Source organism: Agelaius phoeniceus, chromosome 14, assembly GCF_051311805.1.
Source record: "Agelaius phoeniceus isolate bAgePho1 chromosome 14, bAgePho1.hap1, whole genome shotgun sequence".
Classification (NCBI taxonomy): domain Eukaryota; kingdom Metazoa; phylum Chordata; class Aves; order Passeriformes; family Icteridae; genus Agelaius; species Agelaius phoeniceus.
This window is the reverse complement of record NC_135278.1, coordinates 1,265,518-1,287,229: the sequence shown is the minus strand read 5'-3', so window position 1 is coordinate 1,287,229 and position 21,712 is coordinate 1,265,518. Positions and strand designations below refer to the sequence as shown.

The window sequence follows — 21,712 nt, the reverse complement described above, 5'->3', positions numbered from 1 at the left end:
TATTCTCAATTCCCTCCTCCCCACCTTCCCCTTAGTAATGACACTATGCAAGCAGCAGCAATGCGTATCTTCTCTCCAAATATTTACACAGCATAAATACCCACATGGGGAAGGGGAAACTTTGCTTTGGCTCCAGCTTGAGCACACAGCGGGTGGTCCCAGGTGACCACCTGACCCTGATGGGGCGGGACTGGTGGTCAGACCACACACCTATCAGGGTAGACCTCTGCTTCAGTGTCCCCAGCCCCATAGGCTGGGGGAGAAGCAGTGGCCCCAGGGTCACTTGGGACAGAGTTAAAGCGAGGCAAGCAGGGAGGGCTCCATAAATATGGGGCAAGGGCAGGGACCTGTTCCCCTACCCAGCCCCTGTTCCCTGGGGGCAGCACCCACCCAGCACCTGGACTGGGCTGCTGCCCTGCTGTCAGCCTAGGGCAGGTTGCTGAGTTCCTTAATGGCCTGAAGGATCCTCTTCATATGGCCCACTTTGGTGATCCCCAGGTCCTGCAGGAAAGAGAAAGAGGAGGTGATGCATTTGCAGGGCCTTGCAGCTCTTGGCCCTTGCTGGTAGACAAGCCACAGGTTGGAGGATGAGGCACAGCCCAGCTCCCCATGCTCTCCCTTGCTAGAGCATAGTGCTTGCTTGAAGCCCACTGTCCTCTTAAAAGCACATCCCCATGCCTGAATGCAGCTGAGGGTTGGGTACTGCTGATACTGTTTTGGATAGGTGTATGGAGCCTTGCAAGTTGGAGGACCAAGGCCACCCTGCTTCCCTGCCCCTGTGCAGAAGCTGCACAAGCTCAACTCTGCAGACCCAGATGTAGGGCCAACCTGCCACCAGGAAGGATAGGGAGAGGAGGGATGGAGGACACCATGCTCCCCAGGGCTGGGAGTCCTTCAGGAGGCACAAGGGGGTTGTACCTTAAGGTCTCTCCTCTCCAGCAGAATCAACTCGGAGCCCTGGATGTCATGCCGAACAAAAATGTCTCTGTATTCCCCTAAACCAAGCGTTTCCAGCCAAGCTGCCACCTCCTCGGAGCCCCACTTGTCTGCTAGCAGGGAGGAAAACCACAGTGGTGGACTGCTGGGGCCTGTTGAGGCAGTGGGACACAGCAGCGCAGGCAGCAGTGATGGCAGCCTGTGGTCAGCAGACAGCATACCCCGTCCCACCCCTGACTCCAGCAGGGCCAGAGGCCACAGCCCGCTCGGGCTGCAGAGGTCTCTCCTCTCCTTGGCTTACTTATGGAGCACCTGAGCTGCTCCCCCTCAACCAGACCCCCAGCTGTGGACAAGGGACTTACCCAAAGGTCTGAGTTGTACCAGAGCCCCCTTCTCCCCCTAGCCAAGGAATTATAGGGTTGGGGTGCTCTGCATGTCTGATACCAGAAAAAGCTTTAAGGGGCTCTTGGTGACAAGGGTGCCACCCTCAAGCAGCCAGGTTCCCCTTTCTTGAGGATTCTTCCCCAGCATTCCCAGAACAGGAGATTGAGGTATAGGTCAGCACAGAGGGGTCCTTTCTAGCATGGACTGCACCACCTGTCTCTTCCTGGCACACTGCTCACTTTACCTGGGAGCACACTGTTGGCTTTCTGCTTCTGCAGCTTGTCCTTCTCCTTCCTGGGCTTGGGGATGTTGAGGCGAAGCTTAAAGCTTCCCTTGCTGGCACCTTCCTGTGAGAAGCCAGGCTTGGTGGGATGCTACAGCTCCCTGAGGCTGGGCTGTGCCAGACCCCGGTCCCTGTGCACCCACCTCCTCAGCAGGGTGGGCAATAGGGCCCAGCCAGTGGATGTCCAGCAGCCGCTGCAGCTCCTGGCCCAGCACACTCAGAGGGCCCTGAAGTGCCTCCTCCTCCTGCGGCGAGTCCAGCTGTGGGGGACAGGGCCCATACCCAACCCTGCTGCCACCCCCAGAGGTAGCAGCCTTGAGAGGCTTTGGGTGCTCTCCAGTCCCTCACTCACCGCCTTCCCGTCCAGGAATGCCCTGGTCTCAGCCCACAGCTCTTTGATGCTCAGCACCATCTCCACAGCCATATTCCTGCTGAGAAACTGGGGCAAAGAGGGGGTAATCCCTTGAGCGGCAGGGCCCCATGGGGCCTGGGGAAAGGCTGCCTTACACTCCCAGTCCCCGCTCACCTCTGAGGTGCCAGCAGCTTTGTGGGAGAGGGCTTCACTCAGTGCTAGGGAGCTGGCATTGACTGCATGCGCCAGCTCCTGCTCCATGGCTTTGTGAGCTTTGGCTGCCTCATGGATCCTGCAGGTGACAGGGGCTGGAGCTGCCAGGGCTCCCCTGGGCTGGGCACGCACCTCTGCATGGCCACAGCACAGTTCCCTTTTCCCTGTGCCCACTATATTCCCCTTCCCACAGTCTGACCTGGCAATGAGGGTCTCAGCGACCCGTGAGACCTGCTGCAAGAGGCTGCTCTCCTCCTCGGTCAGGTACTCCATGGACTGCTGGGAGCTGAGCCGTGGCCGTGTGGCTGCTCGGTAGCTCTCCCCTTTCTGCTTGTCCTCCCAAGACTTGAGGGTGCTTTCAAATGCCTGTGGGGGACAGACATGGCCCCTCTGAGACTGTCATACCTCCCCATGTCCCTCAGCATGGTTTTGCTGAGCTCCTCAATCTCACCCGGTCCCTTGTCAGCATCTGGGCTCGGTTCTTGTGCTGGATTTTGATGATGCCAGGTGGCTGGATCCAGGCCTCTCCATCCACCTGCACAGGTACACCCTCATCGCCCCGGATGGTGATCTTCACCACACGGCACTGTGGGGCACACAGCTCAGGGGTGGCATCAATAGCTGCCAGGCTGAGCAGAGCCACACTGCCTCAGGCTCCACTGCTGCCCCAAAAGTGTTCAGGCATTAGTTGTGGTCCTGCAGGGTACCTCAGCGCTACCTGTGCAATGCGATGGTGCTGGAGGTTGATGACCCGTGACACAGCCATCTGGATGCTGCCAAAGACTGCCACCACCTCCAGCTTCTTGTCATCAAAGGATGGAGCCCCAAAGTTCTGTAGAGGATCACTACACATGAAGACATCCATTTTCCCCCATGTGTGCCCAAGGCAGGGACACCCTAGCCCTGGGGTATCTTAGGACTGGGGAAAGGACATCACACCACCCAAATCATCTCATGGTACTGACACTCACATTGTCCTCCTTGGTGCCTCCCCAGAAGTTGATGCCCCCGGCATAGCTGGGGATGTTGAGGACAGCAATGCCCTGCAGGCTGGGCAGTGAGATAGGCACCCCGTCACACTGCAAGAGAGGGCTAAGCCTGGGGGTCTGCTGTAACGCTGCCCCTCCCACCCTTTCCCAGTTTTCCCAGCCCTATACCTCCAGCTGTACCCGCTGCTCCAGGTTCTTGTAGGTGCGCTGCAGGAGCTCCTTTGTGCCCAGCACCCCATACCACATCATGTTCTTGGTGCGGCTGCTGTGGGGCAAAGTGGAACAGATGAGGGGCTGTGGGCTTCCCACTGCCTGTCACAGGCTCCACACCCTTCCTGGGGCACTGTGCTGAACAGTCCCGGATGGCTGGCCCCACCTTAGTTTCCTCAATTCTTGCTACCTCCCAGAAAAGCCAAAGGTGCAGCACGTTGCACCCAGATTTTGACCCTTCCACGCCAGCATGGCAATGTCCCTCTCTCCAGCTGCAGAGCAAGTAAATCCCACCGAGTCCTCAGGTCTTCACCCCTTCTGGGGTGTTTTCAGCCTGCCACCAAGGGGTGCTCATCCCAGCAATGGGTGCAGGTACAAAATCTGCTGCAGGAAGGATCTCCAACACAGTAGGCCTGAGTCACCCCCATGGCTCCCAGCAACTTGATGGCACTGGAAAGCCAGGGGTACATGTTTTTTCCTGGGGGAAATCTAGGTGTTCCAGCCAACCTGCACTTCTTGGGGTGCTCATCACGTTTGTTGTTGAACTCCAGGGAGATCTTTGCATCCAGGCCAATGCCAAAGTAGTTATTCATGACACATTTCTCCAAGAAGTGTCTGAAATCAGCAAAGAGGGAAAGCAGGTTGAGCAGCCCCTGCGTATCGGTGACTTTGGGTTGGCACCAGAGGATGCGGTGTAACACCCACTGGAGCAGAGCGGCTGGCACTGGGAAGCCTGACCAAAACTAGCAGGGATGGCTGCTAATTTCCCTCAGTCATCATGGCAGGAGACCCATGGCACAGCCAGGACCTGCCTGCAGGTGGGAACACCAAGCTCAAAGCACCATCCACAGGCAGGCTCCCCCAGCATGGGCACTGCTTGGCCAAGGAGGGCCTGGTAGCAGGGATGCCACACTGGTGGGCAGCAGCCTCCTCAAAGGGGTAGCATGGTAACAGCTCTGCTCCGGGGCAGGCAGAACACCTGACTCACAGGGTGCTGGGGTCTTCAGGGAACTGCAAGCTGCCAAAGGTGTCTGGCCGGTCCAGGATGATGGAGGAAGACGCAGAGGTCACAGTCACCCGCCGGGAGCCTGGCCAGGGCGACAGGGAGGTAGCTGCCACATGGGTTCTCACCCTGAGCCCATCCCACAGCTCACCCCCATGCCCCCACAAAATGCCACATGCCCTGCTGGCATCTTACTGAGCTTCTCCTCCTCCTTGCTGAACTCCTCTGAGCTATCCTTGCTGGGGCCCACACTGCCCTGGTAGGTTTGGGTCTGCTTGTTCTGCTCATCCACAGCTGGATACAAAGAGGGACATGACAGGGAGTCTGTGCAGCCCTGTAGCCCCTCCTCATGTCAGGCCTGTGGGCTCATACCAGGAAGGGCCCAGGGTGGGGACACTGCTGCCATCCCAAGGATCCCAGGGGAGAACAAAGACATGGGTCCAGCACCAACCCAGTGTGGCTTCACAGCTCCTGCCAGGTTGCTGCAGCAGCAGGGAAGCTGCCAGGTCCCACCACTCCCTCACCTTTCTCTGTCTGCTCAATGATTTGCCGCAGGGCCTTCTTCAGGCTGTTTGCCCGCAGCATGAGCTGCTCCTTGGATTTGAAGATGCGAGGCTGGGGGTTGGGGTTGAAGCTGCCAGCTTTCTCCTGGTCCTTGACATCAGCGTGGGTGGCCTGTGCCATTTCTTCAGGGACCATGATGGCCTGAGCTTCCTCATTCAGCTCCCGCACCAACGAGTCCAGCTTTTCATTCAGCATGGCGCACTGTGGGACACCTACCCCACTCAGTACCTGCCACAAGCTGCTGCCCCCCACCAGTGCTGGGTGCTTCCCTGGGCACTATGAGTGCCTGGATACCCCCAAGCACCTGGACACCCCATGTCTGGGCACCCCAAGCATGGCACACCCCAATACATGCTCAACAAGGGCATAGGCCTGCGGAGCAGCCCATCCCCTGCTCACAGGCTGTGCCACCAGCTTGACCCAACCCTCCAGCTCCCCTGCAACACACCTTCCGTGCCATCAGCTCAGCCTCCTGCTTGTTCTCCGTCGCCCTCTTGTAAGCCCGCCCAACTTCAGTCACAAAGTCATTGACAGTGCCACAGAGGAACCTGCCAAGGGAAGTGGCTGGAGGTCAAGAGGGGCACAGCATGGCCAGCGAGGCACAGATGCCAGCCAGGGCACCTGCTGGGATAACACCTGCTGCTCCAGAGGGTCAGCACAGCCAGCATTATCTGCCAGGCACCAGCACAGCCAGCAGCTGCTGGAGGCCAGTTGAGACAGCCTGGCCACGGGGGGTGCAGTGGTCCTGAGGACAGGCCCCAGCCCAGAAAAAGGGGCTCCTGGCACCCCCATCAACAGCCCCCTCCTTACTTTGCAGAGGAGATCACCACTGAGTGCTTGTCTGACTCCAGGATCTTGGCCAGGTGGAAGGCAACAGAGTCTGCGTAATGGGAGATCTGGACCTGGGGGCGACACAGGTGGAGACAGCTGGACACCTGCCACCTTGCCATGTGCCCTGCTCGGGGATAGAGCTTTGCCCAGCCAGCCTTGAACTGGGGATGATCAGCCCTTATTCAGCCCACTCCCCACCACTGAGGGTAGCCATGCCCATGCTGCTGGGCAGAGGCAAGGTCAGTCACATCAGGAGGGAAACTGGACCAAGGGGCTGAACAGGAGCACACAGAAGAGTCCAAAGCAGCTGGCCAGTGGCAGGCTAGCTCTACTTCACCTTCTGCCTGCTCCCAACTGCATATGCCAGGCTGAGACCTGCCAGGGTCATTTCATTGCATGCAGCCAACTCCAGCCCCTTCAGAGCCCCAGTCCCCAGGGACCCTCAGAATAACCTCTTCCTGTGCCATCCCTCCCTGTGTCCCTGAACTGGGTTGAACAGGAACCTGCCCTCCAGCCTGCCCTCCCCATCTCAAGCCCCCAAATGCCAGCAGTTCCCACCTGGATGTTGGAGTCCCCATTCTCCTCCTCCTTCAGTGCTGAGGGGGACTGCTTGGGAGCCTCATAGGTAAGCACACTCCACCTGCCAAACAGAGACCATGGCTGCTTGTCATCTCCTGGCCCCCTAGCACAGGGACAGGCAAGGAACTGGGACAGGCTTCCCAAGAGATGCCAGGGTAGGAGGGACAGAGAGACATGTATTCCATGCCCTGCTCACCGGTCCAGCATCTTGGTGGTGGCCCTTTCCAGCTTCTCCAGGATCTGCAGCAGCTGAGTGTCATCATCACATAGGCTGCCCCAACCCAGGACCCGTGCAAGGTCATTACCAGTCCCCAGCGGCAGGACACCCAGCTGACACTGCAGGAGAGAGACAGAGTGGGGGGCCTCAGAGCAGCCCCCAAGGGCACCTGTGACACCCCCAACTCTGCTGTGCCCATTGCTTGGCAGCACCTGGGGTACACAGAGTGTGCCAGTGCTGGGGATGGTGCCAGCTTGCACTAGTAATGCCAGGCACTCCCAACTCACCTGCTTGTGGAGGCCAAGGGCATCAATCTCAGAGAGCACCCAACCCACGCTGCCATCCCCACCACACACCAGGATTCTGAAGGTGGAGAACTTCTGGAAGAGGCGCAGCCTGGGTGGCGGGCAAGGAGAGAGGGAATAGGTGCTGTGCCAGGTGCCCACTGGGATCCCAGCAAGGCAATTCCAGGGTGCTCAGGCTGGTGCTTACCCCAGGTGTGGGCCCCCATTCATGAGGTCAAAGACTTGGGCTGGGTTGAGGAACTGCTTGAACTTGCGCAGAAACTTGACACCCTGGTTGTCCCCACTCTTGGAGTTGACAAAGGCCAGGAGAGGGCTGGAGCAGGTTGAGGGGCAGGTGGCTTTCCAGAAACCTGCAGTAAGCCCAAACACATGACCCCCTGCTCTCACTGCCCACACACACTTCAGGAGAGCAGAGTATGGACACTCCATCTGTGCCAAGCCCAATCTGTGAGGTGCTGGGGCAGGAGGGGCAGTGATGGGGATGTCCGGGGGATAGTGAGGGGCAGAGGGAAGAAGAAGCACTATGCTTTTAAAGAAATGAGATGGGGAAAGAAATGTGCCCAAGGCAGAGTAGGATTGATGGTGGCCCAGAGCCCGCACCTGCCTCAGGCACTTCTTGTCTATCCCAGTTCCCTGGCTGGTGTCTGCAGGCTTCTTCCCTTGGCAGACCAAGCAATGCTGCAGCAGGGACCATATCAGCCATCATGCCATTGGCACCAGCCCCACAGCTATTGCCCTTAGAGCCCCATGGGCTGCAACCAGGAGCCCTAGCACCCCCACCACAGCAGGAGCATGGGGGTAACAGCCCCAGAGCCCCCCCCTCCTTGCCTGGCCACTGCTCCATCTCCACTCCCAGCCCAGCAGAGCAGTAACACAAAGCACTGAGAGCTGCTGAGTCAGAGCGTGGGCTGCAGCGGAAAAGCTTGCTGCCAGCAGTACTCATATGCTGCAGCAGGACAGCATGGCAAGACAAGGGGGGACTGAGGCCTTGCTAAGCTGTTCCCAGTCAGGTGGGCAACAGTCACAGCCATGGATGGCTGGGCTGCTGGAGAGGGACAGGGCAGAGATGCTGCCAGGGATCAGCCACCAGCAGCTGAGGCTCTGGAGCTGAGGAGCAGCCACATGATGGTTACTCTGACAGCATCCCAATGAGTAACAAGGCAAATGAGCTATTGTCTGAGCTGAGTGGTGAAAAGCAGTAAAGAATGAAGAAAGAAATATCCGGAGGAGAAGAACAGATTTTGCTTAGCGGAGGCCAGCTGGGCCCCTCAGGAGAAGGAAACAGCTGGGGGGGTCCCCCCACGCTCCACATGGCTTCTCCCTGCGGTGTCCTGTGCCAGGGCAAAGCTGTGCTCTGCACTACCAAAAAAACAGCTGAGCTTCAGACACTGAGAAATAACCCAAGCAAGAGCTTTATCCTGCCTTGAGAGATGCTGAACCATTGAGGTGCAACACAGGACAGCCCACCTCAGGGGTACAGGGTTGGCACTGCTGATCAGAGCACAGAGGCACCATGTCCTGAGCCACTGCAAGTGGTGACCTGGCAGGAGCAGCTAAAGCCACATGAAGGCAAGAAATGCCACCCCAAAGCCCACAGAATACCATCAAGCCCTGAAACAGAGTGCAAGGCAACAAGCAGCCTTCAGCTAAGGGAAGGGCGTTGACTCTGGAGCCTACTGAAGGTAGTGTTCCTGCTGCCCCACAAAACAGGCACAGTGCAACAAGTCAAAGCCTCCAGAAGACCTCAGAGAGCTCAGAGCCCTATCCCAAAGAGCCTGTCCCCCCCACCAGACCAGCCCTGTGCCCTCCCCAACTCACCATCAGAATCGATGCTGTTCAAGGCAGTTGGCGGGATGATGGACACTTTGTACTGGCCCAGGGGGCACCTCTTGCCAAGGAGCTCCTTGCAGGCACTGTGAACCTGGGAATGCAGGAATGCCTGTATCAGCAGAGCGGGGGGACACAGCACCAAAGTCTCAGCATCAGCTTTCCCAGAGATGCACACAGGAGGGGCAGTGCTGTCTGTGCTGGGAGAGGGGTGGGGACAGGGTATGTGCGTATATTCTCACAATGGCCTTGCACCAGAGACACCGCCAGTCCTGCAGCCTCCGGACACTGCCACAGGTCCGGTCGCAGACAGCACAGCGTGCACTGACGGGCAAGTTCCCCTCCAGCCACTGATGGGGCATGGCCACCTGCAGAGAAGAGCAGCTACCAATAGCATCCTGCACACTGGAGGGAAAGATCATAGGCCACCTCTTTCCCCAAGCACCATGGAAGTGGTGCCATTTAGCAGGGCAAGGTGGGTCTGGGACCCCTCCCATGTCCTCTCATCCCTGCCCACCTGGCTGCTTGAAGCCATCAGCATGTTAGGCAGGGCAGACATATCCCCAGAAAATGTCTGGAGGTGGCCCCACTCGGACAGCAAAAAGGGATCCTGATACAGGCTTCCAGAGGAGGTGTCCCCAAGCTACACCCCTGCAGAGCCAAGCCCAGAGGCCACACAGTGCAGGGGACAGCTACAGTTTCTTCCTGCTTCCTGATTTGGGCACAGCAAGGCTAGTTCTGATGGAGGATCTGTCCTACCAGGATGCCTAAAACGGACTCCCCTGCTTACCCCATCCTCATCCTCGATGATTTCAATGCCGATGGAGGCCAGAGTCGTCCACTTGCAGTTGTTTGTGGCTCTGACGGCACAGCGCTTGTGTGCCTTGAACTTGCAGACTGCATGGGGGGGAGCAGTGAGGAGCAGGGAAGGTCCCCATGACATGCACATCCCTGGTCCCAAACCTCTCTGCATCTGGGCAGTGGGCATCACCCTGCACCACTCCTGCTCTGGCCCAGCCTTGAGAGGCTGCCCTGCCCTGATGCCAACTCCTGCCCACCTCCCAGCAGGACGCCAGCACTGACCTTCACAGGAGAGGCCATGGGAGGTGACCCCTGGAAGAGCTTCACGGCACACGTTGCAGAAGGTGGGGCGGGCATGGGAGCAGGCGTACCAGTTGTGCATGCCCGAGAAGTGCTCCATGTTGAACTGTGTGGCCTGGAGACACAGCCCTGCCCCATTAGTGCCTGGCACCCTCAGCCGGCACTCCCTCTCTCCTGGCATCCCGAGTCCCCCCAGCCCAATTCCTGTCCTCCTTGTGGAGCTATGCCAAGGGCAACAGCTCTTTTCTGGCAATCAAAGGCACACAGAGGGAAACATACTCCACACACAAATACAGATCCATTCAGCATCCTGCCCACATCACCTCATGGATCTCCCACTTCTGGACAGATTTCAGGGCCGTGATCCAGTCCTCCATCTCCTTCCGGTTCTCCGCACATAAAATGAGCTTCCTGAATGGCGTGATCACCTGCAACAGCCACCATCCCCACGTTCTCTCGCAAGGCCACTGCCAGGCCAGCCAGAACCCAGCACAGACCCCAGCAATCTGTGGCCCACCAGTGCCACCTCAAGCAGCAGGAGGCCATGCTATGGAGTGCTCCATGGCTCTGGGGGGATGAGGGAGGTCTGTAGTGCCTCCCCACATGGTTCCGACGTCTCCACAGGGTGCAGTTGGTAGCCCCACACCTCCCTCACCGTGAAACTGTTGTTGATGTTCTTGGTGCTGGTCTCGGCCACACTGGCATCAGACAGGTCCACCTCATCAAAGATCAGGGACTGCGAGGGAGGAACCAGAGCCCCAGTCCACCAGGCAGGGATCTCTGTCCCCTCCTGGGCTGGCAAGCTCAGGTCCCCCCCAAACTGGGCATGTTGGAAGCACCCTCCAGCCTACCTTGGCATCCTTAGCATAATAAAGTGTCCTGCCTCGCAGCTTGAAGTATCGTCTCTTCCACCTCTGGAAGGAGCTCGTCTGCTTCAGCAACAGCCCCTCCTTTACGCTCTTCTGCAGAGACCACAGTGTCCTGAGCTCCTGTAGCCCCCAGGATCACCAAAGCCACCGTTTTCCCCTGTGACACCAGTCCCCGGGTCCCCAGGAGCACAGATTGGACATTCTGGGGCTCACTCTCTGCTGCATGTAGCAGGGCAAATTATGTTCCCTGCCTACCATCACCTGGGCACTGGGCACTGCCTGTGATCTGGAAGGATGCTGCTGGGCATGGCAGGACTAGAAGATGCAGGTCTCCAGCAGTGCAGAGGCTCCACTGCTGATTCTTCCTCTCCATCCCCAGGGTAGTGCCTGGAGATCCTCACCCTGCTGCAGCTCCCTAGAAGCCAAGGGCAGAACTGGAGCCAGCAGAGCTTCCTTTAAGAGGAGACTAGTGCCCCAGAGATAGCAACTGCATCTTCAAAATGGCATTACCTGGGCACTGCAGCCCCAGCCGGTTTGGAGAGCAGAGTTGGAGCAGAACCGGAGTGCAGGCAGCTCTGCTTTGCCCCCACAGCCCCTGGAGAGGACAACCTGGGGCTGAGGGTAGTCTGCAGCAGGCAGAGCATCCCCTGCAGCACAGTGCATCGCTGCAACCTGGCTGCCTGTTCTCTGCCCTCCCCGAAACACAGCACCTGCCAATATTTACCCTTCTCACAGTGGTGTTTACAAGACTCAATTAATTAGTGTTTGCAACATGGCTATGAGCCTGAAAGAGGTGGCAGAGATGCTCTGGCACTGCCTCATCTTTGATTGTATCTTCTTTAAACACCACCGGCAGCTCTGTTCAGCTGCTTCTCTGCAATTAGCTGCCACAGTGGTTGTATCCAATCCAGGCACATGATGACAAGCCACATTTAACAGCAAATTATCACAGGGCATGAGGGCAAAGCGAGGGAAGCATGGCGGGGCTCTGCACTCCTGTGCCAACCCATGTGCTGCAAGAGGTGGCAGTCAGGCACCCATCAGCCTGCAAACACACCAGCCCCAGGTCTCAGCCTTAATCTACTGCCCCATGGGTCTGAACCAGATGGCCAAAGCACCAGGAATAGCAGAAGCCTTCACAAAGAAGCTAAAATGCCATCTGGGGTGCTCCCTGAGCTTCAACTATTCAAATGCGTAACCCTCCTGAACCTCCTTGGGGCACCCACCACATTGTTCCCTGCTCTCTTCCAGCTTGGAGTTTGAAGAGGGATGTTTTAAGCCTTTATCACTTCCCAAGACTGCTGCAGAGTTTGGCTGCAGTCAATCAATCACCATGATGCCTCAGAATGTCAGTGCAGGTTCAAACTGCCCAGCGGTCCCCGGTGCCAGCACCCCGGGGCACACTGAGTCCTTTTCCTAGCCTCTCAGCTGTGAGAGCGCAGAGGGATCCCTCCAGTGGGGTCCAGCTGTGACCTCAGATCCACACACAAATCATGCACCCTAGCAGTCCTTGTCCCAGACCAGGAGACAAGCCAGGGTCCTGCCATAGCCTGGTGGGATCCAGCCCCAAACACCACATCCACCACACCTGGCTGCACTCATCAGGCACAGGTTCTGTGTTTGCTGCAGTCATTGCTGTTGTTGCAAAGGACAGGCAGTGTGTGACAGCAAGGAGTGGTGTCAGGAGCTGTGACGGTGAAGGTCGAGGGGGCCATTGGAAGAAAAGGATGACAATGAGAAGGAAGAAGGGGCCCGTCCACGATGGCGCCTCAGAGCTATCACAGCAGGGGCTGGAGCCAGCTGGGCATGGGCACTCTGCCTGGCTCCAGGGCCACGTGTGTGGTAGGATACAGCAAGGACTGGCTGCCTAGGAGGGTGGCACCCACTCCTGCAAAGGAGGGTCAGAGCTGAAACACCCCCAGCAGCAGCAGCTCCTAACAGCAGCAAAAAGTCATCACCCAGCCCCAAGATGTCACAGTCCTGGCCCTCCCAGGGACAGAATGCAACGGCCCTGAAAAGCAGACTCTCCCACCTTCACCTCCACACCCATGAGAGCTCTCCCACCTTCACCACAACACTTCCAATACCACGGCTGGGGGGACTGTGCCTCAGTTTTCCACCAGTGCAGACTAATCCCTAGCCATCCCAACATGGGGTGGCAAAATTGGTGCAGAGAAGCTCAGGGGGCACCTCTCCCCACACCCACCCTTGTGGGCTGCTTTGGGCATCAAAGCCCAAGCCCTCTGTGTTGCCATGTGCAGCATTTTGCTGCACAACTCCTCAGGTAAGCAGCTGCCCATCCAGGCTCCATCACCCCTGGTGTGTGATGCCACGTGGTACAGGTTCCATTGGTGCCCACATGGGGCCAGACAACCCCTCCCTGGGGAAAATAAGGCAGGTCCCCTTTCCAAAATAAGCCCTGGAGTCCAGCTGTCCCACGCTGCCTGGGCAGGCACACAAATCTGGGGTGATGGAGGGCTGTTTTGGGATCTCACTGTGGTAAGCCACTCACCTACCTCATTTTTTGACATGGGTCTCAGCCAGGAGCACCTGCTCCAGCTGTTGGGGCAGGGAGCAGCTCCCAAGTGGCTCCATGGTTTTGGACCTCTGCTTTTGCAATGAACAACAGAAGGACACCTGAGAGGCACCTGATGGCCAAGGCCAGCAGCAGGCCCAGCCACACAGTGGGAATGCATGCTGCAGCACCATTGCTGGGTGAGTCAGTGTTTCCTCTTTGCAAACAGGAAAGGGGTGACAATGGCAAGGGCAGGCAGGCCATGCCAGGGTGGCATCACCCCTGCTGTGCCAGCTCCCCAAAGCCCTGTCCAGAGCACCAGGGTCACCACAATTGTATAGTAAGTGGCTGTTAGGTACCCTAGAGCTCAAAAGAGCTGGAGCTGAGCACCTGTAGCACAGGGACTGCCTCTTCTTCCTGGAGAGTTTTGGGGACAATGGGAGCATTGGCTCACTGGGCTGGGAGCTCTGCACTAGTCATTGCACAGCTGTAAAACACAGTGTGCCACCCACACCCTAAAACAAATCCAAGCTGCTCCACTCACTCCAACCACAGCTTTTCTTTCTGGAAAGCCCCAGGCAGCACTGCAGGGAGCCTCAGCAAAGCCAGAGCTGGTCTCACCTCGGCAACCAAGGCGGCACACCCAGAGCCACATATAACCTGCCCAGCAATCAGCCAGACACCAGCTCCCCTGTAGGGCTCTGTCCCAGCACTCCACTGCCCCATCCCGAGGTCCCTCCCTGCTCTCTCCAGCCCAGGGGGCTCAGCACCAGCACTGGGGGGATCACAGAGGCACAGGGCAGGAAGGGAAAGGTGAGAATGAAACCATACGGTGTCTGCAGACATACTACCACCTCCAGGTCAGATGCAGCTGAAGTGGCAGCAGAGCCTCAGAGGGGACACAAATGGGGTAAAAATGGCCCTGGGAGGATGGCCAGCCACGTGCTGTGCCAGGACTGGGCTGGTTTCCAGAGGCCATCATGCCACAGGCTGCCTGTGTGCTTGGCACAAGCAGGGGGTTTGAACCGCAGTCCAGGGATTCTTCCAGGTCAGGCTACAACCCGAAATGCCGGCCCTTCCTTCAGCCCTAAAGCAGAGCCCCAGGATGCTGCTTTGTTCTGTTACCCCACTCTCCCAGCTCTGTCACCACCATTCCTGGCAAGAGCCCATTGTGAATCCAGGCCTGACCACAGCTGGGGCAGGAGGGTTTTCCTGCTGGGATCGGCTTGGACAGCGAAGCAGTGCCTGGAGAAGAGCCAGGAAGGTTGTTACCCAGGAATGCTGTAACATACGCCTCCTGAGCACCACACTATCTGCCCACACAGCTGGCCACCCTACACCACTCCTGAAGGGATATACTTGTCCCTGTGACCACACGATGCCTCACCCAGTAGGAGGACAGGGGAAAGAGGATAACTTGTCAACACACCGACCTGCATTGCACCAGCATCATTCCAGGCAGCCACCCTCCTGCTCCAAGTGCAGCAGCCCACTGGGCACAAGCTGGGGTCCAGTTGCATAAGAGCTCATCCCCTAGCTGAGCCAGCAGGCACCAGGACGAGCAGGCACCAGGCAGAGCAAAGCTGGCAGACCTCAAACAGCCCAGCTGCAGGGCTTCCACCAGCTGCTAGGCACCCCACAGGCTGGAGTCAGTCGGAAACCTTATCAAGCATTGTGACACAGCAGAGCTCTTCCGGGACTGGGCAATCAAGGGGCTTGGTGCCTGACAGGTGCTATGGCCCCACAGGCTCAGCTGCTCCCAGAGGATGGAGCTTTCTGCCACTGCAGGACCAACCACAATATCCCTTCCCTGTGCTGGGTGGATGCTTAAAAGGAGATTCTAGCACCAGTCCTGACAAGACCATTAAAAGGCAGCAGACAATTAACAGGAGGAGAGGAATGAGGAAAGGAGCCCCTAGAAGAAAGGCAACCCCCCTAGAACACATTATCCAGCAGCTGCTTTTTAGAAATGAGGTCATTCTTCCCTATCTACAGCCACATTGGTCCCCAAGCATCATGCTTGCAAGCATCCCACATCAGGCCAACCTTTACTAGTTCACCCCTGCACTTTGTGCCCCAATGCTGGTGGGCACAGCCCTCCCACTCTGCCCAGCAGGAGTGGGAAAGAGCTGATGGACCAGAACGACATTCACATAACAGAAAAAGTTAGCATGGAGAGGGCAGAGTGCTTGAGAAACCTCACAAACATCCGGCTAGTGACAGTGGGGCTATCTTCACACCCCAGGCACTAACTTGGTGGGCCCTGATTAATGAGAGCAAGCCCAGCCTCTCTGGTCTCAGACAGTGTTTTCTTGTGTTGAGGTGCAATTTCCTATTTTTTCATTTCTGTCCATTGGCAGACGCCACTGAGAAGAGCCTGGTTCCCCCTTTGCTGCACCCTCCCTTTCAAAAACCAGGGACTCCGTGGTTACAGTCTCTCCTCCAGGCTGAACAGTCCCAGCTCTCCCAGGCTCTCTCTGTATGAGAGATGCTCCAGTGTCCCACCAGCATCAAGTCTAGAGGGTGCACTGCCCAGGAGCCATGGTCCATCCTCTTGCTGCAAAAGAAAGGTTTCCACGCCTGACCCCAGCCAGCTCTACCTTCTTTCTTCATCTTTTGGCCAGGGTTTAGCACTCAGTGGGCAACATTCCCCACAGCCTGGCTCTATAGCACTGCCTCACCAGGCTCCCTACACCTGCCCAACACCCCAATATGCACAGGTACAGCTTGCCTCATTCCTAGGGCACTCTGAGCCTGCAGGATGCTCAATACCTGCAGCAAGGACAAGGGTACCAATAACCCCACTGACCTCCCTGAGCCCCATGGGAGTATTCTGATGGGTCCCTCAGCCCCACCAAACAGCTGTGATGTATCTCAAGATCAGGAATTCGGGAACAGGATTCCCCTTTCCAAACAGCAGACAAGCCATGGTTACCCCTGCCCACCATGGCCATGAACATTGTTCCCATGCCACAGGCAACCCTGGATCCCTGGCATGCACCCCGCTGTGTTCCCCTTGATACCCCTACCTCCCAGCTCTGGTGCAATCACCTCAGGACCTGTCACTTGCTGAACCAAACAGCACTGCTGGGTCACTCTCTGCATCCACTCTGGGAGGCAGCTGCTGGGAGAGCTTGTGCTGAGGCAGTGCCGAGGAATGAACACCCCAGACACGCAAGCAGGATGTGACCCACCACCCCCATCAACTCAAATGCTTTGGTGAGCCCCAGAACCAGCCCCTCTCTCCCCTTCACCTTCTCTCCAAGCCCAGCCCTAAGGGAACCAGTGCTGGGAAACAGCATCACATCCCTCTCCCACTCTGCACTTGCACACCTAAAACCTGGTACAGGCAACTGGCAGCCCCCAGATGCACTGAGGAGGATTGGCGGCGGGGGGGGGGGGGGGGGGGGGGGGGGGCGGGGGGGGGGGAGGCGGGGTTGGGGAATGTCAGCAAGACTCCATCCATCCTGGAGCCTTTCAGTCCAGTAGGGACACCTGCATCTGACAGTTGTTTTTGTCACTGAGCACAACGACCTTGCCGCCCCCACAGCAATGCTGGCACAAAGCACCCCACAGGGTGTCCATAGTTCCAGCCTGGAGGTGTGGAGTGGGGGGGATGTGATTGATGTGGAGGCTTGACAAAGGGATGTGGGTGCATGAACATTCAGAGTGCAGAAGCACTGGAACTGGGGAGCAGCAATCAGAAGGATTCAACAGATCCCAAAATGATCCTCACCTATTCCTGTCCCAGGGGCTGGACAACATCCTGGAGTGGGAGAAGCTGCCTGCTTCCATCACCAGACACCAAGGTCTCCCCAGTCAGTGTGGATGGGGTGGGGGTCCTGACCTTTCCCAGCCCCCCAACATGGCAGGCTTCTTTAGACCCTCTCAAGCACCCCACCCACCACATATGACCCAAACCTGATGCCCCACCACCTGTTGTCTCAGGAGCTGCCACTCTGGCACTGAACTCTCCCTTATAAACTGTGTTCTTTAGGTACCTGCCCCTGGGGTGCAGGCAATGATTCCCTCTCCCTGCCCCAGCCCCACCTGGGTGCCGAGGATGTCAAGACAGGGGTGTCACTCAGGAAGGTGCCTGCCATGGCACACACCCTGTGGCTGTGGCTGGAGTGACAGGCAGCACATGTGCCATGTCAGGGCTGTAAGCCTGACCTGGGTGGCAGCAGCAATGTCATCCAAAAACCCTCATCTCCGTAGGAAAGGAAGGAGTCCATCCAACCAGATGCCAGGCTGGCAAGTGCAGTCCTGTCCATCTGGACCAGGGCAAAGGCATCCTTGGGAAAAACACTGAACCCCGACACTGAAAACACAGAGGTGGCAGGGGAGGCATACACAGCTCACTCTCAGGCCCCTTCAGTTCCAGCCCTGCCAGCTCTCACTCTCTCCCCTAGTTCCATGGGCTGTTAGCCCAGACATGTCATTTCCACCTGCTCATCCATCATGCCACCTGCCTCCCCTGACATGCTGCACAGCATGACCTCCTGCATGGCTAATTGCTGATGCCAAGCAGGATATGGGCAGCAACCACAGCAGGCAGAGAGACAGCCTTTCCCCACATGCAGCCGCTCAGCAATGAGGCCAGAACCTGCTGGTGGTACAGGGGGCTCTGGCGATTGGGCTGTGGCTCAGAGCATGCTCATGTTCCTGTGCTGCTGCTGTAGGACATGGGCATAGCCCAGCCATCTGCCCCTTCCCCTCAGACTTCCTGGCATTGATGGCTCCCTGTGATGTCCCTGTGCCCCACAGCATGGCAAGTGCTGCATGGCAAACTCTAGCACCCTTCCAGAAGGATGCTGAGGGCTCATACACAGAACTAAGCATCCCCATGATCCCACACACTGGCCTGGCTTCCCACTGTGCCTCCTCCCCAACACCCTGCACCCAGCATAGCCCTCTTCACCCACTAGGCAGCCAACTTGGAGAGGGCAGAGTTGATGCCAGCCTGCTTCAAAGAAGGGAAAATTGAGGTATGTTCCTTGAGCAGCCAGAGGGACTCAATAAGAGCCCCTTCAATGCCCCATGCCCCAGAAGTCTCTTCTGCCAAGTGGAAAAACCCCACAGTGCTAGGTTGGGAGCATGCAATTTCCATACCCTTGAGCAAGTATCCTCTGCCCCACCTCATGCCAGTGCACCAGGCTTGGCACAACAGCCAAGACAGGGACAGCAGGAGGGGAGCCTGCCCCAGCCCCAAGCATATCCACTGCTGCCATCAGACCCACACTGCCTCATTCCCCTTCCTCATGCCCTCAGCACCCAACACCAGAGTCCAGTAATAGCCCTCTTCTCCACAACTACATTCCTATGCTGTGTTTTCAGAGCTCTCCCCCACCCCGGAGCAGCACAGCCACGAAATCCCCACTGAGGAGAGGCTGACACCGGAAGCTGGCTGTAGGGGGATTTCTAGCAGCCCCCGTGTGCCACCCAACACTGCAGGCACTGCCTTGACTCATTCCACCACCTCCTTCCCGCAGCTGAAAGGTGGATGCAAAGGACCAGCATGTCATCCAGAGCATCCTTCAAGCACTGTGTCTGCATCCTCCCTCCCCATAATGTCCCCCCAAACTTCCTTCTCTCCCCACATCCTACCTGGCCATTCGGCCCAGGTTATTTCTGCCTGCATTGCATTTCACAGAGGTCCCTGACCTGGGACCTCTGACCATGCACTCCTGTTTGGCTGAAGGCACCACACCCCATATTTTGTAGGGGTAATCTTGTAAATTTTGTAAGCTATCAAAATAGCTTTTTCTGAGCAAACTGTGATACACACACACACACACACACACACACACACACACTCCAGCTGCTGTCATGCTAGTGGCTGGGAAATATAAGTGTCATGTCTAACCTCAAAGGTGTTCCCATCTGTCCAGCAAACCACCACTGGGGACTAGATCTGTGGGAATGGGACCTGCAGGGGAGCTAGCACAGCAAAATTGATCTAGGGCACTAGGAAAGATGCATGGTTCCATTTTGCCACCCACCAAGCCCTACACACACAATGCCTGCAGCAGGGTGTGGGATCCGAGGAGCCTACAAAACTGTCATGACCCTAAATCTCAGTCCCAGAGCATCCACGGAGCATCCTAAAAAGAGTCCTCTTCTTCCAGGGACAGGTAAGGGGAACCCAGGGGATACAAATGCAGCATGAAGGCAATGTGGTAGGGGCTCTCTGGGTATGGGAGACACCCTGCTCCTGAATAGTGGGATGAAATCCGTGCTTCACAGCCCCATGGGACCAATGCTGACACTACCACTGTGGGGTTTGCATGTTTCTATGTGCCCTCCCACAGGACACAGGGGGCCAGAACCCTGCCAGCTGTGGCTGGGCCAAGTCTGCCAGCAGCAAGAACCTGGTACTCATTTACACCCTCATAAACTCCCCTGCCTTGTCCTCAGCAGTGACCCCACATCCAGCCAGTCCCTCACCACTGGCATCCCCCACCCCTGACCTTGCTTCTCATCTGCCCCGAGGTGGAAACCTTCCGGATGAGCTTGTGAGAACTGTCGTCCTGCTCGCCCTCGCTGTCGGATGACTCCTCACCACCAGCCTCGGGTGAGATGGGTGCCAGCTTGTCCAAGTCCAGGGATGACACTGATTCCCGGGTCTTCCTCGAGAACAGGTCCCCAGGCACCAGCTTCTCAGCCATCTTCCAATCTGGCTTGGCTCAGAGCTCTGCAGCCCCTGATGACAGCCCTGAGAGGACAAGGACACATAGGAATGGAGGAAAAGCCCTGAAGAGGCATGCATGACCCCTCATCCTGTAAGGCTCTGCTAGCTGGGAGGTGCAGCCCTGAAAATCAAGGGAGATGGCGCATCCTTGCCCAGAAATGACACTCAGGGTGGCCCCCTTGCAGGCAAAGTTTTCCTTCGTTGCCTTTTTATCAGTGTCCCAACTATTCCTCAGCCTATCTGGCATCCCAACGTTGTCCCTGACTTGGGCACAGGAGACTGTGGTTGCCCCATGCTCGGGCATTGGTACGTTGGTGCACAGAGGGGTGGAAGCCATTCCCGCAGCCTGTGCTATTTCTCCTTGCTGCCCACCCCCGAGGTGCTGGGCTGTGCTGTGTGGCCGGGGACAGCGCAGGGATCTCCATGAAAAGCAGCAGCTGGACCCCGCCATCCGTCTGGCTCCGGCAACTGGGAAGGGATGGGTGAACCTCCTGCGCCCATGGGTCGCGAGCCCTGAGCAGGTGACTGCGGGTGGGCTGGGATGGATGGGGGAGCGTGGGGTTCCCGCATGCGGGGGAAGCCGTGGCATCTCTGCCGGCCCCGAAGGCTGAGGAGGGACTGGGAGAGGCACCTACCTCAACAAGCGAGCCTGGACGGCAGCCGGGCCCCACGCACCTACCACGGGCCGGCTCCGCCGCGCCCCTCCCCCTTCCGCGCGGCTGCCGGCAACCGCGGTGCCGTCTCTCGGCGCAGCAACAAGCGTTGCGGGGAGAGGGGAGGGAGTGAGGGCAGTGCTGCGGCCCGCGCCCCCCCCCCTCCCAGGTGCATTGCCTCCTCCAGCCCTAGGGCTGCCGGGTGCCGGATGCCCGCTGAGCATCCCGCAGCACGCCCGGGACGGAGAAGGCGGAGCGTCCCCCGCCCCGCACACACCTTGCACGACCCGAGCCTCCGCCGCTGCTGGTGCAAGGTCGCTCCTTCTCCGGCCCGCCGTCCGCAGGCCCCCCGGCCCCGCCAGGACGTGCCTCCGCAAGCGGCCCCGGCCCTGCCCCTGCCGCAAGCCCCGGCCTGCTCGGCACGGCGGGCGCTGCTGCGCGGCGCGGGCGGCCCACGCACGGCCCCGAGCATGCGGGCACAGCGGGCACCCGCGCGCCCCCGCGCGCATCCGTGTGCGGCACCCGCGCGGGCACGGGAGAGCTCGTGCACGCACGTGTGCGCTGCCCGCCCACGGAGGCACGGCGGGCACACCCGGTGTGGGTGTGCTCACGCACATACGTGTGCACAGGCTCACACATACACGGGGAGACACGGCTTCCACCGTGCACAAACGCATGCTCCCCTCGCATGGATACATGCATGGGCACGGGAGAGCACATGCACCACTGCAGTGCACTTGTGTATGCACCACCCACGTGGGCAGGGCCAGCACATGCATAGGCATCACAGCCGCACATGCGTGTGTACCGTCCACATAGGCATATGCACAAGCAGTCACAGATCACACATGCCTGCGCACCCCAGGCATGAACCCTGTGCCTGCACATAGATCCATGTGGGCATGGGCGAGCACGTGCACTGCCACTGTGGACATATTTGTGCATTCCTCACATGGACAAGGGCAGGCACACCGCTTGCACAGGTGAGCATTCACCCTGTGGCCACGCACATTTTTGTGCACATACCCACACGCACACCCCACACACATGTGAGCATGTGCACCATTGCCATGCAACCATATGGGCATATGGCGTTACATGGAGGCACGGCCGAGCACATACACAGATGCTGCCACACACTTTAGTTGTACACACACTTCCACATGCACACAAATGTGCTGGCAGCCCAG

General features: G+C 58.2%; 1 protein-coding gene and 1 non-coding gene across 11 annotated transcripts; both read right to left on the bottom strand.

Moving 5' to 3' along the window:
- Positions 1-52: 52 nt before the first annotated feature.
- Positions 53-21,087, bottom strand: DGKK (diacylglycerol kinase kappa). 10 transcript variants are annotated; one of them, XM_077186180.1, is made up of 30 exons: positions 20,800-21,083; positions 19,649-19,893; positions 10,646-10,756; positions 10,450-10,530; positions 10,118-10,222; positions 9,777-9,909; positions 9,484-9,590; positions 8,936-9,061; positions 8,685-8,787; positions 7,054-7,216; positions 6,849-6,957; positions 6,541-6,680; positions 6,324-6,405; positions 5,745-5,836; positions 5,383-5,482; positions 4,895-5,135; positions 4,566-4,664; positions 4,356-4,455; positions 3,875-3,982; positions 3,326-3,422; positions 3,140-3,247; positions 2,887-3,000; positions 2,620-2,754; positions 2,368-2,534; positions 2,130-2,247; positions 1,956-2,042; positions 1,747-1,848; positions 1,565-1,667; positions 919-1,088; positions 53-501 (listed from the first exon to the last, which is right to left on the bottom strand). In XM_077186180.1, the coding sequence occupies exons 2-30, from the start codon at positions 19,844-19,846 to the stop codon at positions 427-429; spliced, it is 3,474 nt and encodes a 1,157-aa protein (XP_077042295.1). In that variant the 5' UTR covers positions 19,847-19,893; positions 20,800-21,083; the 3' UTR covers positions 53-426. The 10 variants fall into 10 exon arrangements, with proteins under 10 accessions (XP_077042295.1, XP_077042294.1, XP_077042292.1 ...); XM_077186179.1 differs by having other exon boundaries at positions 1,747-1,863; positions 3,326-3,419; XM_077186177.1 differs by having other exon boundaries at positions 1,747-1,863; positions 20,800-21,081.
- LOC129126046 (small nucleolar RNA SNORA17) lies at positions 18,281-18,376 on the bottom strand. The gene has a single exon (XR_008535032.1). It is a non-coding gene; the product is annotated as a small nucleolar RNA SNORA17 (small nucleolar RNA).
- Positions 21,088-21,712: the final 625 nt, after the last annotated feature.

Bases quoted from the DNA above. Each gene is read 5' to 3' on its own strand.
- DGKK (XM_077186177.1), bottom strand. From the start codon at position 19,846: ATGGCTGAGAAGCTGGTGCCTGGGGACCTGTTCTCGAGGAAGACCCGG. The intron at 10,223-10,449 runs GTGAGGGAGGTG...TGGCTGTTGCAG, and splicing joins ACATCAACAACAGTTTCACG to GTGATCACGCCATTCAGGAA. The intron at 1,864-1,955 runs GTGAGTGAGGGA...TGTCCCCCACAG, and splicing joins CATTCCTGGACGGGAAGGCG to CTGGACTCGCCGCAGGAGGA.